This window comes from Myotis daubentonii, chromosome 5, assembly GCF_963259705.1.
Source record: "Myotis daubentonii chromosome 5, mMyoDau2.1, whole genome shotgun sequence".
Taxonomy (NCBI): Eukaryota; Metazoa; Chordata; class Mammalia; order Chiroptera; family Vespertilionidae; genus Myotis; species Myotis daubentonii.
The window spans coordinates 36,088,124-36,105,929 of NC_081844.1; the positions used below are offsets into that span (position 1 = coordinate 36,088,124).

General features: G+C 35.1%; 1 protein-coding gene across 9 annotated transcripts in view; it reads left to right on the plus strand.

Annotated features, from left to right (window-relative positions):
• HMBOX1 (homeobox containing 1) overlaps window positions 1-17,806 on the plus strand; it is a 206,254-nt gene that overhangs the window by 89,860 nt on the left and 98,588 nt on the right. For all 9 annotated transcript variants that reach the window (XM_059697592.1, XM_059697593.1, XM_059697591.1 and 6 more), the window contains exons 3-4: window positions 4,592-5,068; window positions 12,682-12,767. In XM_059697592.1, coding sequence (XP_059553575.1) covers window positions 4,592-5,068; window positions 12,682-12,767 — 563 coding nt within the window. The remainder of the gene's footprint in view (window positions 1-4,591; window positions 5,069-12,681; window positions 12,768-17,806) is intronic.

Sequence of the window (17,806 nt, forward strand, 5' to 3'; positions counted from 1 at the left end):
AAATGTTTCTTGAACACATGCACTGAGATACCGGATAGTCAGAGTTATTAACTGGATACTAAGTGACTAATGAGTGGGTGGCCTGGTAGCCTTTAAGTATGGACTCTGGCAAAGAGATGATTCACGTCCCAGGGAGAATGGGCAGGATTGTGCAAGACTTCGTCATGCTGCTTAGAACGACACACAGGTTAAACTTATGAATTATTTATTTATGGTATTTTTCCTTTAATATTTTGGGACCTTAGTTGATCATGGGTAACTGAACCAGCAGAAAGCAAAACCGTGGATAAAGGAGTACTACTGTACTAATAAGCACTTGCTAGAAACTAAAGTGTTAAGTGTCTCTTATAAACCATTAGGAAAATGTTCATATAGTTTTTTCAACAGACTTTAAGTATAACATATCTATTGAAAAATGCACAAATCAGTAGTGTGCAACTTGGTGAAGTTTCACAGTGAATACACCATGTAATGTAACTAGCATAGAACACAGAACATTTTAATAACCTATTATTTGTTTTAAGCAAGGTGTAATATTCTTTTGAAATTGGTCAGTAGAAAAAGTAAATGAGTTACTCTGGTTGAAAGTTTTTCTTCTCACCCAACCAGATAGGTAATGATATATTAGAGGGGGATATATTAAGTTAACAAGAAAATTAATAGAGTATAATTATAATAGCCAAAGCATTTAGAATAGCTAGTAATTGGAAATAGTCCAAGTGTCTAAAATAGAGTGGATAAACAAACCTGTGCATATTCCTAGAATGAAGTACTACTCAGAAATAAAAGGAACAAACTATTGATACATACAACATTATAGCTGAATCTCAAAAACTTTATGCTCAGTGAAAGAAACCTTACATGAAAGTGTACATAGAAATTCCATTTGTATGGTTTGCTAGAACAGACCAAAGTAATTCATGGTGGGGAAAAAAATCTGAATAGTGGTTGCCACTGAGGGAAAGGGAAGAAACGAGGGAACTTCCTGGAGTGATGGCAAAATGCTGTATTTCCGTAGGGATTTGAATTTCACATGTGTGCCTTCTTCTCAAAACTCATAGAAAAGTAAACATAGATTTGTGTGTTTTCTTTTATGAAAAGTTGACCTCAAAATAAATAAAACCTGAACAAATACTGAGCTCTAGTCAATGATTTGCATGTGGAAGTATTTAGGGGAGAAGTGTACAGATGTCTAGAACTGATTTTGAAATGCATAAAGAAATAAGATGAGTAGAGAGATGGATGCATAAGGGAATGGATAGATATATGATAAAGAAAGTAAAGTGTTAATGGTAAAATCTAAGTGGTTAGTGTATAGGGTCACTATAAATATATTTAAACTTGTCTGTATGTTTATAATTTTTTATTATAAATCCAGAGGCCTGGTGCTTGGACCCCTCAAGGGATGTCTAGCAGGCAGACATCCATCTCACAATCCGGGACTGCTGGCTCCCAACCGCTCAACTTCTTGACTGCCTGATTGCCCCTAACCACTTCTGCCCACCAGCCTGATCACCCCCTAACCACTCCCCTGCCAGCCTGATTGATGCCTAACTGCTCCCCTGCCAGCCCAATTGCCCCTAACTGCCCTCCCCTGATGGCCCGGTTGCCCCTAACTGCCCTCCCCTGCTGGCTTTGTCACCCCTAACTGCCCTCCCTTGCCAGCCTGGTCACCCCCAACTGCCCTCCCCTGCAGGCCTTGTCCCTCCCAACTGCCCTCCCCTGCAGGCCTGGTCCCCTCCGAACTGTCCTCCCCTGCAGGCCTGGTCCCCCCGAACTACCCTCCCCTGCAGACCGAGTCACCCCTAACTGCCCTGCCCTGCCAGCCCAGTCACCCCTAACTGCCCTCCTCTGCTGGCCTGGTCCCCCCAAACTGTCCTCCCCTGCAGGCCTGGTCGCCTGCAACTGCTTTCCCCTGCAGACCGGGTCACCCCTAACTGCCCTCCCATGCTGGCCCGGTCGCTCCCAACTGCCCTTCCCTGCAGGCTGGGTCACCCCTAACTGCCCTCCCCTGCTGGCCCGGTCACCCCTAACTGCCCTCCTCTGCTGGCCTGGTTGCCCATAACTGCCCTCCCCTGCTGGCCTGATCGCCCACAGCTGCCCTCCCCTGCTGGCCATCTTTGACCACATGGGAGCGGCCATCTTGTGTGTTGGAGTAATGGTCAATTTGCATATTGCCTTTATTATATAGGCTGGCTGGAGGAAAAAACCTAGACTATCAAGAAAGAATGTAATAATCATGAAAATAAGGACTTTTATGATTATTCAAGAATGCATAAGATAATGTATATAGGTATAAAGCAGATACTGTGGCTATTGTCACAAATGGCCTGAAACATGTTCTTTTGAATCCACAAAATATGTGTGTTTTTAATCTTAATGAGCCTATCTCTAAAACTAGAATGATTTCACATAAAAATTCTAGATTTCTGCCTGCTTATTTTTAAAGTATTTGAAAGACAAAATCAATGTAATATAATAGAGAATCTAAAAGTTAGGTACAGTTTGTGTGGAAATTTTGTATATAAATTTTGTATATAAAAAATAAGTAATATGTTACGAGAAAAGTAATATGTTACTGAGTAAACATATTACTCAGTAAAACATATTGGACAACCAGCTATCCTCTTGGGGGGAAAAATAAAGCTCAAATCCATTCACATTAATTAAGTAATATAAATTCTAGATGAAGCAAAGATTTTAAATATAAAAAACTTACTAGAACCCCTAGTCTGTTAGTAGAGCAGTTTTATCTAAGTGGTTTTAATTGGAGACTTAAAAGAGTACAGTAACCAAATCCCAAATCATGATTCCAGTAAGTGCCTATATTGGAAAGCAGAATGACGTATGATATTGGAGTCAGTAAGATCTAGGTTTAAATCTTTCTTCTGCTTCTTAATCAGACTTTTTACAAGGTTCCAAATCATTTTGAGCCTTAGTTTCCTCAATAATCAATCAGTCAATATACAGTAAAATAAAAAATCTATCACAGAAGGTTGTTGTAAGAATTAAGTGAGATTACATTATATGAAATTCTTGCTCATTGCCTTCTTAGATGTGAATGTTTAAACATTTTTTAATGTAGAGGGTTGAAAGAACATCTCCAGTGGCTTAGCGGACCTGGCCCAGAGTGTATGTTTACCTGGAAAGGATGAGAAAATGTCTTGACATTTATTTCTATCAGCAAACACTTAGTTGAGAGCCTGTGTATACAATTCGGCACTAGAACTATAAAAATAAAAATAGAAGAAATTACCACTTTAAAAAGTGTTAAATAGAAAAGTCGTGGTTTGGTGTTTTTTGTGTTTGTTTGTTTTTTGATGATACTTAACAACTCTCTTGAACTTGTAAAAGTCATGCGCCAATTATGGAGATACATTCTGAGAAATTTGTTGTTGGGCGATTTCATTGTTATGTGAATATTGTAGAATGAACTTACACAAACCTAGATGGTATAGCTACTATACACCTAGGCTGTGTGGAATAGCTTATAACTCCTAGGTTACAAGTCTGTACAGCATATTACTGTACAAACAGCACAAGAGAAAATGATGCATTCAAGAAACCCTGTAAACATGAGATGTATGAAGCTGCTGCCGTGGTAATACTGCATACTGTTTACAGTAAACTTTCTTTTTTTTATCAGTAGAAAGAGTATGCTCTAAAATAATGATAAAATAATAAAATATAGTAAATACACAGCTCAGTAACATGGTTGTTTATCATCATTATCAGGCATTATCTACTGTACATAGTTGTATCGCTGCATTTTTATACGACTGGCAGTAGGTTTGTTTGCACAGCATCACCACTAACACAGGAGTAATGCATTGCTTCACAACATTACAAAGGCTATTACCATGGCTACGATGTCAGTAGGTGATAATCTTCTGGGATACTATTGTATATGTGGTCCATTGTTGACCAGTGCTGTGGCACATGACTATATTGTTATTAACTCTGAAACATTTTCTGATGGGCTACAGTATCTTGTGTTAGTTAAAGAAAACATAATGTAGGAGCAATTTCCTGAGAAAAATGAATAGTTCAGTTTGGCTACAACCATGAACGTTCCATTTCTCAGGATATCAACAGAATGCATTACAGAGATAAAATATGAAATTACTATATAGTGGGTAAAATGGTGCTTAGTAAGTTTTTTTTTTAGGTACTTCTCTTACTTTTCTATGTAAGTATTTTTGCTGGTTATTAGTATTTGCTTGAGTTTAGCATATCAAATGGTTTGTTTACAGTAAATGAATTTAGAGAGTTCCTAGGTCAGTTTTGTTGATATTTAGCAAAACAAGAGCATACATCTATTTTTCAGCAACTTTCTATTAATACTCTAGTGCAGAATAGTATACTTGATGGAAAAACACCTATGAGAAATTACATAGCCTGGATTTAATAGTGTATTTACTTAATCTGTTTTTTGGTATTACTGCCATAATGGAAATTTTGGGTCATTATAATAGTAATGTCTTAAACATTTTCAGTGAAGAAGCACAGCATCTTCTGGGCATTCTCTATAGTGAATTTTTAATAGATATTGTAAATCAAGGGACTGATTTTTTTATTTTTATTTTTTCAGTTTGTTGGAAACCATGTCTCACTATACAGATGAACCCAGATTTACCATAGAACAGATAGATCTGCTTCAGCGCCTTCGGCGTACTGGAATGACTAAACATGAAATCCTCCATGCCTTGGAAACTTTGGACCGTCTTGATCAAGAGCATAGTGACAAGTTTGGAAGAAGGTCCAGCTATGGAGGAAGTTCATATGGGAATAGTACCAACAATGTTCCAGCATCTTCCTCTACAGCTACAGCTTCCACACAGACCCAGCATTCAGGAATGTCCCCATCGCCTAGCAACAGTTATGATACCTCCCCACAGCCTTGCACTACCAATCAAAATGGGAGGGAGAATAACGAGCGATTGTCCACATCCAATGGAAAGATGTCACCGACTCGCTACCATGTAAACAGCATTGGTCAGAGGTCATACAGTTTTGAAGCCTCAGAAGAGGACCTAGATGTAGATGATAAAGTGGAGGAATTAATGAGGTTGGTTCCTTTGCTTATTCAGAGTCCCCAAAATGTCTATTCTTACATTGATTTTAAGTAATAAACTGTATTTCAGCTACTTACCTATAAGAACTGTGATTTCCCCCTGCCCCTTTGGAGATGAAAGAAAAATTTTAAATTTTATGTTTTAATTCAAATTTTCTCTTTTCAACTTTAGCCCTATCACTTGCTACTTGATAAGTGTTTTCCATTCTCTCTGTCAAAGCAAAGGTTAGCCTTCTCCTTATGGTTGTAATTGCTAACATCTGGATTTTCAGCATTGCTAACAGACACTTTCTATTCCTTAAATTTATTATAAGTTCTTTTTCTGAGGGATAAGGTGATTTTATCATGATACAGAATATATATCCAGTTTCAAGTTTTCCCCTCCAGTAACTCAAACAATAATTTTAAGCTCCTATTATATTAAAGGTAGTGTTCTTTGGAAGAAAAAGATACAGTTTTTACTCCTAAGAAGCTAAAGTTCTAATTTTAGCAATAGGTGCCACATATATATGTTTAATGTAATCTATTGTAAGATAAGTTAAAGCACTTAGGGCTTTAAACACTGAGAAAAGAAGTTCACTTTCAACAGAGGCAGGTAGAAATGGTTTCACACTGGACCTGGAACACTTGGAGGGCAGCAATCTTGTGTTTTCTACTGTTGTGTCTCTAGGATCTGAACTGTCCTTGGTACATGGTGAGGGCATAATCTATTAAGTGGATGATGAATTTGAGCAAAACTTTAAAAGATAGCCTCTCTTTTGAAATATAACGACCTTATTTAAAGGTAAGGGAATAGTAAATGGTAGAATAGGCAAGGTGTGTTTTGTCTTAAAAGGATTACAGGTGGGCTAGACTATGTAATAAGGGTAGTATATTTGGCAGTACAAGTTCTGGAAGATTTGAGTTCCATATAAATAGTTACTGGTTAATTTGGTGGGAGTTAAGGCAGTTAATTCCCATACGTATATAAGGCTAACAAGAAGTTTGGGAAAACTTTCTTTTAAACAGAAGGCTCTGGAAGATTGGCCAGGGTCTAAAACTTGACTATTAGCTTGTAGGTTGACATTTTACTGTAATTCAAGTATGTCTTCAAAATAAACAGAAAATCTATTTATCAGTGACTAAGATGTGTACTTACATCCTGCAATTACATACATTCAAGTTTCATCACTAATTATATACATGTTTGTATATTGTTATCAGCATTTAATTTACATGTTATCATTTTGTTGCATAGTTAGGACTTTATTTTCTTCATTATCTCTGCTTCAATTTCTTACAACTACTACTTTGGTGTCCTCTAATCATCTAGGGATTTCATTGACCTTCTGGTTCTCTGTGGTCCTCTGCCATTGTGCCCTCCCACGCCTACATTCCTTTTTTGTGCCCACTGCTCATTTTTCTTAAGTTTACAGATAATAACAGTTATTAGGTTGGAGGAAGAAGTTTACTGCATGTCTGTTCTCAGTTTAATCATTACAACCATGCTGTGAGATGGAGCAGAGAAATTGAGATTCACAAAAATTAAATAATTGGATCAAGAACATGGTAAATTTTTAGTGGCAGAGTCTGATTTCTAACTCATGTCTTTATTATCATTGTACCGCTTTTGTCTGTTGCCTCTGTAAATAAATTTTTGATGTCTGTAGATATCAATAAGATTTTAGGAGCAGTGGTTAATGTAATTTAAGACAAAGTGCGAATGCCTTAATGGGCTAAGTCCCCCTTCCCAACTCCCATGATATTTGCCACTTACTAAACAAATGAATTTTTATTTGGTAGAATGTTAGAGAAATTTTTGAACAGTAGATCTTTCTGAGTGTCATGTGCTCATTTAGGGCTACACTGCCCTTGCTGATTGCACAACACCATGGTCATATTTTAGTGTATTGAATTTGGTGGTCTCTAGGTGGGGAGAACAGTTACTTGGTACCTGAATGCCTTCCTGCCTCCATTTGTACATACTAGTATATCATATACAGCATTGGATAAAATTAGGCTTACAGTTGTGAGTATGCAAAATACAGTTTATTCTTATATTATTATTTATTAATCATTCTATTTTCCATACAAACAACTGTAAACCTACTTTTGCCCCACCCTGTATATTAGTAATTCATCTCTTGCATACTCACATTTCCCAACTTCTATAGCACTCAATTATAAGATGTATTTTTCAAATTCATAGCCCATGTGTCCACACAACTTAACTTTTAGCAATTTCAAGATACATAAAGAAAATTTTTTTTAGAAATTAAATTTTAACAAAGCCTGATCAACTTGTTAAGAAACAATAAAAAATAAAGTAACTTATTTTTTTTCATTTTTTAATTGATCAGGGTAAAAAACCTGAATGGGAAACTAGAATATGAATTCTCCATAGATGGCTGAATATAACATTTTAGGAAAGACTTTAAAGCTCTTAACTTTAGAATGATGACCCATTTCACATTAATATTTTTTAAACGCATCTATTAATATATGTATTTATATGTAGGTATATATATTTCTGCAAATATCATAGTATACATCTATTAAAGTATCTGTTCTGTTGTATATATATTGTAAAGTAACAATTGAAATGAGTTTAGTGTTATAATAATGTATGTTAGCATTTTATACAAGATTCCCAGACTTTATTCTGAGTTGGTTACCTATAACCCTAACAATAGGGTATTTCCTTGTGTAGGTAGGGTACTTATGATCCATAAGTAATAATACTCAGTTACCATATTGTTTATACATATAAAGTAGCTTTTCTTTTAAAGTTATCTTTAAAACGTTTTGAAGTTATGTTTTGTTTATCTCCATGAGTGGAAATTAAAAGGAGTGGGTTTTATTTAAATGTGAAAGAATTTGTATGCAATTATATTTTCCATCTTTGAAATAGTCTGTCTTCCATCTCTGGAAATCTTTGAGATAAAAGACTGCCTATGATATTGATCAGTGTCACCCCCCGCCCCCAAAATTGAAAAAAAATCAACAAAATTTTTTTAAAAGACTACTTTTAAGAGGGGGAGGGGCTAAAGAATGTGTAGTGTTTATCAAACAAGAGACTATGGAAGATCTCAAAGCATTCCACTTTTAAATATGCGTTCTTTAATATTCTTTGTCCTAGAAAAGAAATTATTGTCATTTTGAGCTAGAATAAATTTCTCTTTTTTTCCATTCTGGTTTGGAAGTTGAAACATATTTAAGACTAAGATTTTAAAACTTTTATAAATGATCTAGGTAAGGTTTTCTATTTTATAACCTTTTATCTCCAACTATAGACTTGTTCATTCACTGAACAAATTAAGCTCTATTATCTGCAAACCCTATGATGAATAAGACAATCTTTGTGCTAAAGGACTTTTTTGGCTAGTAAGAGAGAGAAGGCTAGGTTATAAACAACTGTAATACAGAATAGCATGTAACATACTAGCATATGGGTAGTATAATTGAAATAATAGCATGCTTTTGGAAGAAAATATCTTTTTTAGCTCTGAGGATCAGGGAGAACTCTGAATAGATGACAATCAAATTGTGTCTTTAAAAAGGGTGATTTCAAAAAGAGGCATTACTGATTAGTTCATTTAGATATTAATGTCTCTAGATCACAATGGAAAGTTTAGCAAGTTATAAAAATAATGGCAATGGAGGATGGAAAGGAAGAATTTCATCTTACATGTGGAAATTGCTCAGATAGGTGAATCCAGCATGGCTGTGTTTGGAAAAGGCAGTAGGAGGAGATGACACGGAATTCAAGTGGTTAGATGCAAATTGAGCGGTAGCTTCTTTTGGAAGTAATCTATGGAATCAAAGAAAGATCAGCCTACATACGACTTTATTTCCATAAGACCTGAGGAGTAAAAATCATGAAGAGTGTGAGATTGTATAACACAATGGAGCAAAAGGGATTCATTCTCTTTAAAGAGAATGTCAAATTTCAGATGAAGAGAGAAAGTAAGGGGTAGACATTGATGGCGAACCTATGACACGCATGTCAGAGGTGACACGCGAACTCATTTTTTTGGTTGATTTTTCTTTGTTAAATGGCATTTAAATATATAAAATAAATATCAAAAATATAAATCTTTGTTTTACTATGGTTGCAAATATCAAAAAATTTCTAAATGTGACACAGCACCAGAGTTAAGTTAGGGTTTTTCAAAAGGCTGACACGCCGAGCTCAAAAGGTTCACCATCACTGGGGAGAAAATGAGAGAGTTAGAATTGGAGTAACAAAAGTTTTTACACCAAGAAACTTGATTTCACAGGGTACAATGTGTACAGTAGGAGAGGGAGGTTGTTAAAGGCTGAATGAGGAGAGAATGAGGGGGGAATATGTGAAAGTTTAAATAACATAGGCACCCCAAAAGAGTGGAAGTCTTTGAAATACTTAAAAGAATTGAACACAAAGAAAGTTGAATGCTGTGCTATTTTGAAGGAACCAAGTAAAACTAACTGAATACCACATCACTGCTTATATCTAAAGTGACTTTCTAGAAATCTTTACACAGTGCCTTAAAGTACCTAATACAGATTTTTAATTCAATCTTATATAGCCGATCATTTCTTTCTTCTTTTCCTGGAATTCTTTCTGAGGTTTTATAAAATAATAGTCATTGTTCATGTAGTATGTTTATAGTTTCAAAATGTTTACATTGAAAAAATTTTCGTTATATGCACATTGAGTATTAAATTTCATTTAATTTTAATTTCATTGCTTGGAGAAAAATAGCAAAAGCTTTGTGACAGCTGTATTAGTGTTCTATTTTTGCCAGATGATGAAACCAGGGCCAAGGTTTATTAAATGACTTACCCAAGTGCGCCCTTACCTTTCAAGTCTTAAATTTATTTTTCATTTCAAAAAGATTCTCTCTGGTAAAGCAGTTAAGAGATTTTTAAGACTCATTGTGGGTACTTATAAACTTGCCAAGTATCTAAAAGTATAGTTTATGAGAGTGTAAGTGAATGGCTGCTGTCTTGCTGCCGTTCTTAATAATATCATACGGTAAGACTGTGAATATGTCACAAACTGGATATTCCCCATTAGAATAATTAAGTATTATCTCCACTCTATGATTTAGTGTCTACTCTAGGTTAATTAGATTTAAAATAAATTGATTTAAATTCCAGTTTAAATCAGTGGCCAAGAAAATACTCTTCCCCCCCCCCCACAAAAGCACATTTTTAAAATTTACCCTAATAAATATTTTCTTAAACTCAAGTTTTATTTTCCAAGAAGGACACTACACATTGAAATACAATGCTTTATTTACATTTTTTTCACATTAATTCTGCAGAAACTAAATGATTTGGTTGTTTTACATATATCAGCCAGTTGAAATAGATACTGCTGAAGTTATCTCTTGCTCAGCTGATTACTGATGGATATTTGACAGCTTGTTTAGTCTACGTTACTTGTATTTTACTCAGCAGTTTTTGTTTGACTTATTTGTGCCTCTTTTGTCACATTCACAATTTTAAAATAAAATGAAAATGCATATTTGGCAAGGAAATATTTCAAATATATAGCAAGCATTTTGGAAGGAGTCTAGCTCTTATCTAGATCAGTCTGACAAATTTTGGGTGTTGGATTAGCCAGCTGACTCTCTATTTCCTCCCTTTAGGAATCTTTTTTATTAGGATTTCCAACTGGTAGATTAGGAATGTGTGGTAGCGTTCCATATTAGAAGCTGTTTCTACTGTCATCTCTCTGTTCTTTTCTAGAATTCCTGAAAAGGGAGCATGGAATCCGCTAATAGAGTGTGTAGCCCTTCCTCACCAAGGGTCTAAAATATCTGCTGTAAATTAAGTCATAGCTGATTCCTTTTGGAAAGGGTACTTTTGTTTCTCCAAATAATCTGTAGAAAGACTTGAACTCTTTTTTTTTTTTAATTTAAATTCATTATTGTTTAAAGTATTACATAAGTCTCCTTTTTCCCCCATTGATCTCACCCTACCCCCAAGGACTTGAACTCTTAAGAAGAGTTTGTGGTTCATTCACAAAATGATTTGTAAAGATTTCATGATCTCTTTGTCTCAGATCAAGAGTCAGGAAGCTTTCTGTAAGGGCTAGATGGTAAACATTTAGACTTAGTGGACCAGAGGCAAAATTGAGGATATAATATAGATAATTTATACACAAGAGAGAAATCAAATGGGCACATATTTTTATTTTTATTTATTTTATTTATTTTTTTAAAATATATTTTTATTGATTTCAGAGAGGGAAAGGAGATGGAAAGAGAGATAGAAACATCAATGATGAGAGAGTATCATTGGTTAGCTGCATCCCGCACGCCCCCCACTGGGGACGGAGCCTGAAACCCAGGCATGTGCCCTTGACTGGAATCGGACTCGAGACCCTTCAGTCCACAGGCCAACACTCTATCCACTGAGCCAAACCAGCCAGGGCTGGGCACACATTTTTATTAACAAAACTCAATATAGAATAATAATTAAATACATTTTAAAAATTAAAGCCTACTAGTGAGAAAAATAGAATTGGGGAGGGGATGATATTTTGCTTTAATTAGTGTTTGAAGATAGTGTTTTTCTGCCATTAAGTCAATTGCAAATTTTCATCTGTGAATACCATTTTTAGGTGGGAGGCTAGATTTAGCCCAGGACCATAGTTTGCTAACCACTATATTAGATGATAAGTTACCACTACTCTCTGTTACTTTTGGGTATCAACAAAAATTAGCATTCTATTTATATAATCTTCTTGTACATAAAACATTTAAAGAACAATTGGTAAGTTTAAGTATAATTTTACGTATTCTGTTTGTTCTGGTGGAGAAACAGAAATCTTGCCATTTATTGTCATTCTAGTGAATGTCTAGTCTTTTAAGAATTTGTTGAATTTTTAAATAAGTAAAAATCATTAAGGAATCTTAGTGGAGGAAAAATCAGGTCTATAATTTGCGATCCCAAGGATGCAGAAAATAATGTAGGTTTAAGTATTAAGTATTCTGTATAATACATGTAACAGGAAATTAAGTGCCTTTTTATATTAAAATTCTATATGTAACCCCACTTAAATTTTTTTTATATACAGGAAAAGAAGGCAAATTAAAAGGCAAAGTCTTTCTTAAAGTGGCTAATATTTTAGCAGTTGTGAGAATGATGATTTCTTTTCTTTAACAAAGATTTTAAAATGAACTGCATCTTATTTATGCAGTTGCATAGTTAACACGGGAACCCACAATCTACTCACAACTGATTTTTGTCCTTGTTGCTTTTTATTTTTCTAGGATTTCTGTCTGTGTAAGATGTATTCATCCCACAGTAATGAAACTTAATATATCCCATGTGGCAGCCTTGTTCCTAATGTGAATTATTCACAGCATAAGATTAGCCATCCTCTGGTATGAAACTCGTATCAACTGTGGCATTCACTAAAGCGTCCGTCTAATGGTGTGGTGTTTTAGAACTTGAATATTGGTGTTTCTTGGTTTCTTTTAATTTCATGTTTCATACAGGCTTGGTCTGTTTACCTTTATTTTTGTGTCCTTTCTCTCTATGTTCTCCCCACCTCTCTGCTTCACCTTTCTTAGCAAAGATGAGGATTTCTACCTTCAACATACATTGTTGGTCTTGTCTTCTGTTTTTGTTAGGAGGGACAGCAGTGTGATAAAAGAGGAAATCAAAGCCTTTCTTGCCAATCGGAGGATTTCCCAAGCAGTTGTTGCACAGGTAACAGGTAAGAGCTGAAGAGCCCTTTATTCTGGAATCATGTCTAGTCTCTGCCTTCTGATGCAGATGTTGGATTATTGCTCACATTTCTGCATTGCAGTGCAGATCTGTCAATTTAGGCACAATAATATATGCCGGTGATTTAAAACCCATTGTCTCCGATATCATGGAACTTCTCCAGTGATTTCTTTTTAATGTGTGCTAGTAAATTTTAATAGCATTTCTAAAAAGCACAAAATACCCTACTTTATGGCCAAAAAAGGGTTCTCTGGTTTTCTTGTAACTTTGACAGAGCTCATGACACATGCACATCCAACTGCTACCTCCATTTCATATATTTAAAAGCTTTGCAGTCCTCCAAATCTAATCCTCAGTTTTACCAATTAAGAAATTATTGTGTTTTTAAACCACTTTTCTGTATGTGAAAGCTTTTCTCAATCCATTACTGAGAAGATAAGAGTTACCAGTGTCTTCTCTTTGTTTTTTATATCCCATCCCATTACCCACCCACCGCAGCCCCATCCCAAGTATGTGGTGTATATGTGTCATTCTCTATTCAGATTGCATTTTTTATAGTTATTAAATTTGAGTAGCTTGTTTTTTTCTCTGTTGGTATGTAGTGTTTCTTTCTTTGATATCAGTGATTAATAAAACCTAACTATGCCTTAGTCATGAGAGTAACCAGAAATTCTTTTAACTACATTTTGTCATTAATACATGATTATGCATTGTATATTGATAGATGTGAAAAGTAATTTGTTTCTCCCCTTCTTTTTTTTTAATATGCCAGTAGCAGCTACATGACTTTGACCCTTTCAGCCTCTGTGCCTTAGGTTCTTCCCCACTATAATGAAATAATTGGATCTGATCTTCAATAGTACCTTCCAATTTTAAGATATTATATATATTCTCTAGACATTGATACATATTGAAGACAGTTTACCTAAAAGGATGTTATTGACCATTAATTTGGTTAAAAATGAAACTTGAGATTTCAGAAGTCTTAAATTTTGTCCCAAGAATCTAACCTAAGATCAGCCAATCTTAATACGGGTGTGTGTGTCTGAGTGTATACATGTGTAATATATTACATTAGTAATACAGCTTTATAAATGATACTGATTATGGTAAAAAAAAAAAACTTTAGTTCAAGGCATATCTTTTTGTATAGAAATCTTAAACAGCAGGATGATGTGTGAATTTAATTTTTGCAATCTTCGGGTGTTTTTCAGTAGGATATTTAAAATAAATTGTTACCCTTATTTTCAAGGATTAAGAAGTGGTGGTAAGGGCTCAGTAAGGTCATGTTCAGTGGGTTTTACCAAAGTCCACTGCTGTGCACTATGAAAAGGTGGAGTACTGTCTTTTAGGGCTTTTACTTCAAGATTAGAGGCAATAGCATCTTCTATATAGTTTGCCAGAATAACAAAACTATAGTGCAATAGAACAGCATTATATAAAGTTGATTTTGTCCAGGTGGAAATATTTCTGAGTATCTTGAATACCCTGAATCTTGAATTATCTTGGACTTTCAAAATAGTAGCTTTTGAAACCAATACAGCATTGATGCAAATTATAATAAAATACCTTTAAAAGGAATTTCCTAGGCATATGTAAAAGCATTAGATAAACTATAATGGATTAAACATAGTGTATCAAATATTGGCTTTTTGGAAAGATGTTTTAGCACCTTGCTATTCAAAATGTAGTCTATGGACAGCAGTATTGAGAGCTTGTTAGAAATGTAAAGGTAGAGAGCATCACCCGAAACGTGAATCAGAATTTACATTTTAACCAGATCCCCAGGTGATTTGGGTTCGAGAAGTACTATTTCAGGAGATTGGTATGCTTTCCTGACATTAACTTCAATGGATTGGCATTGTTTAGCAATGCCCCACTCAGTAGTAGTCATCATGATGCCATCTCCTGTTTATGAAAGCACAAAGTGATAATGGTTTTACACATTTATTATCTGCTATATCACTTGGACCTTTCTTTGGCTACTGTAATTATAGGATCTGGTACTGTTAAAATCTTCTTCCCCCATTTCTGCCTCACCCCAACTTATTCTTCCTCTTCTTCATTCATAATTTGAAAGCTTGGGTTCATTTTCCCTTGATCAGATATCTTTCATGGTTCTCTTTTGACTGAAAATGAAACTCCTTATAATTTGACTCCAGCCTTCTTTTTATTGCCATCTTCTATTCAGTATACTCCCTAGCTGAATTCACTACTTGCCATTTCCAGAATTTTGCTTACCTAGATGCTCCCAATCATTGGTGGAGTGTAGGATACCTTCCACCTTCTCACCTCAGCCTTACCAATTGCTGTTTATCAACCTTACCTTAGTTGCTATCCTCATTCTGCCTTCTTTGGTTACTTTAGCCCACATGGGGCTCTCTTTATTCTGAAATTAATTAGACTTAGTTCACCACCTGAAGATACTAAGCCTCATTTCAGTTATACATTTTAGAGCAGCCATGGGCAAACTATGGCCCATTTGAAATGAATAAAACTAAAAAAAAAAAAAAAAAAAAGACCGTACCCTTTTATGTAATGATGTTTACTTTGAATTTATATTAGTTCACACAAACACTCCATCCATGCTTTTGTTCCGGCCCTCCGGTCCAGTTTAAGAACCCATTGTGGCCCTCGAGTCAAAAAGTTTGCCCACCCCTGTTTTAGAGTAATGTTCTTTAAAAGCAGTGATATTTCTTACACATTCCCAAAGAGCCTACCTACATGGTCTCTGAAGATACCACGTTTACCAAGCTGCCTGTAGTGCTGCCTTGTAGGATAAAACAAGCATTGGTAGAGCTAACACAGCTGTACATGTGAAAATGTATCCAGTATAACTTTGTCCAGTGATGTTCCCTCTCCAGAAATAATTATTTGTTCAACAAATACTACATGAATTCTGCCCTTAAGGAACTCACAGTTTTCTTTTATCTACTTCAGTTCAGTTATTTACATAAGGCCAGGGAATGAAGGTGATTCATAACCAGGTGGTTAATTGTCTCATGGTCAGCTTACTGAATTCATGTATTCCTCATGTATTTATTGTGCTACATTTTCATCCAGCCCATCCATTCATCAGGCTAAACTCAGGGGCAGGAATTTCCTTCAAGGAGAAAGATGGAATAATTGAGAACTTGTCCTTGTAATTGACTCACTAGGTACTTGGTCAGTACATAGGTACATTTTTCTGTCTTTAAACAAATTAGTCAAGTGTATATTAGAAGAATCTACGTGCTAGAATCTACCCCAAACTAAAGTTAAGGATGTGGTTGTCTGGAATCTCTGTCCTGTAATGGAGTCTATTAAAGTCAGTAAAGTTTGACTTTAATGTATGAAAAATAACTCAACTCTGAGATTAAAAGGAGAAAAAGTGATACACAGCAGAAGAAAATGCTAAATTAAAAAGTGTAGTGAGATGCAAAATTATAACACGTGCTTGTTCCAGAAACAAATGCAGAAACTTCTTTTTATAGATTCAGAGGATATCTATAATAAGATAAACAAGAAGTTCATGGGTGGGGTCTGTATAAATAATATCCTACTGATAGGAAAAATGACAGTATAAACAGGATATAATAGCAGTGCCTGCTGAATTTCCCAGCATGTTATTTGTAGCTTCTTTCACAGAGTCATAGCTGCTCCCATCAAGGGTGGATTTTTTGCCTCTAAAAGGTTGAACAAGAGTCTAAATTCTCACAAACAGTGGTGGGGTGGGGAGCATGGCCTTCACTTAGCAATAAACGTGTGTTTTATATTCACTTTCAAGGTAAAGCATTTCCTTTGGCTGTTTTCATTCTTAAAACATGATTTTCTTTTTAAATAACCTCTGGGAAAAACCAAGTGGGCAGAATAAATGAGTAAATGGGCAGAGCTTGAGTGAAGCTTATCAGCCAAAGAAATATACTAATTGGATTCGTGTCCTTTTAAAGAAATAAATAAACGGAAGAAGGAAAAAATAGCATCTCAGAATTTTAAGAACTTTATCACAACTTTGTCTTCTTGTAATGGAGAAGCAGCCATAAAACTTGTTCCCTGCCATGAAACAGCCTGGGACCAGGGCGAAGCTGCAATCCTGTCTCCGTCTCCTTACTCAGGACAAGGGGCTTTAACCAATATTTTCTAAGTATCTTTTCTAATTGTCAAATTCTGCTCTGTTCTTAAACTGTTAAGTACATTTAACAAGAGTGCATCATAACTGTATCTAGTGACTCATCCCCAAATATAAGAATTTATATAAATAGAAGCTCTGACCGAGCTTTAGAAATGTTCTAGCTATACTTAGATCACTTCCCTTTTTCAATTATCTTTAAAATGAAGGATAAAAACACTACATATTCAATTTAATTGTAATAATTTCTTTATAGATGTGGGTATATATCGTTCCTTTCCTTAAGAAGACCATTTCAGAACATATTGAAAACTAAAGTGTTACTAAACCTTTTTTAAAAATAGAATTTATTTTTTTTAGAGCAGTTTTAGGTTCATAGTAAAAGTGAGTGAAAGTACAGAGAGTTCCCATATATCTCCTGTCCCCACACATGTCCAGTCTCCCCTATTATCAGCATATGGCACCACAGTGGTCTTTGTTATAATCTGTGAACCTACATTGACACATCATTATCACCTGAATCCATAGTTTACATTAAGTATAACTGGATTTGTACATTCCACGGGATGTTGAAAAGTGTACAATAACAACCATTCATAATTCATAGTGTCACAAGATGATACTATAGTTTCACTACCTAAAAATCCTTTGTGCTCCTGTTCCTCCCTCCCCACAACCCACAGCAACCATTGATCTTTTTACTGTCTCCATAGTTTTGCCTTTTCAAGAATGTTATTATACAGTATGTAGTCTTTTCAGGTTGGCTTCTTTTTATAGATTTAGAAGATTTCTATAATAGAAACAAATTTATTCACTTAGGAATGTGCATTTAAGGTTCCGTAATGTCTTGGTGGTTCATTTCTTTTTAGTGCTAAGTAATATTTCATTGACTGTATATACCACAGTTTATCCATTCACCT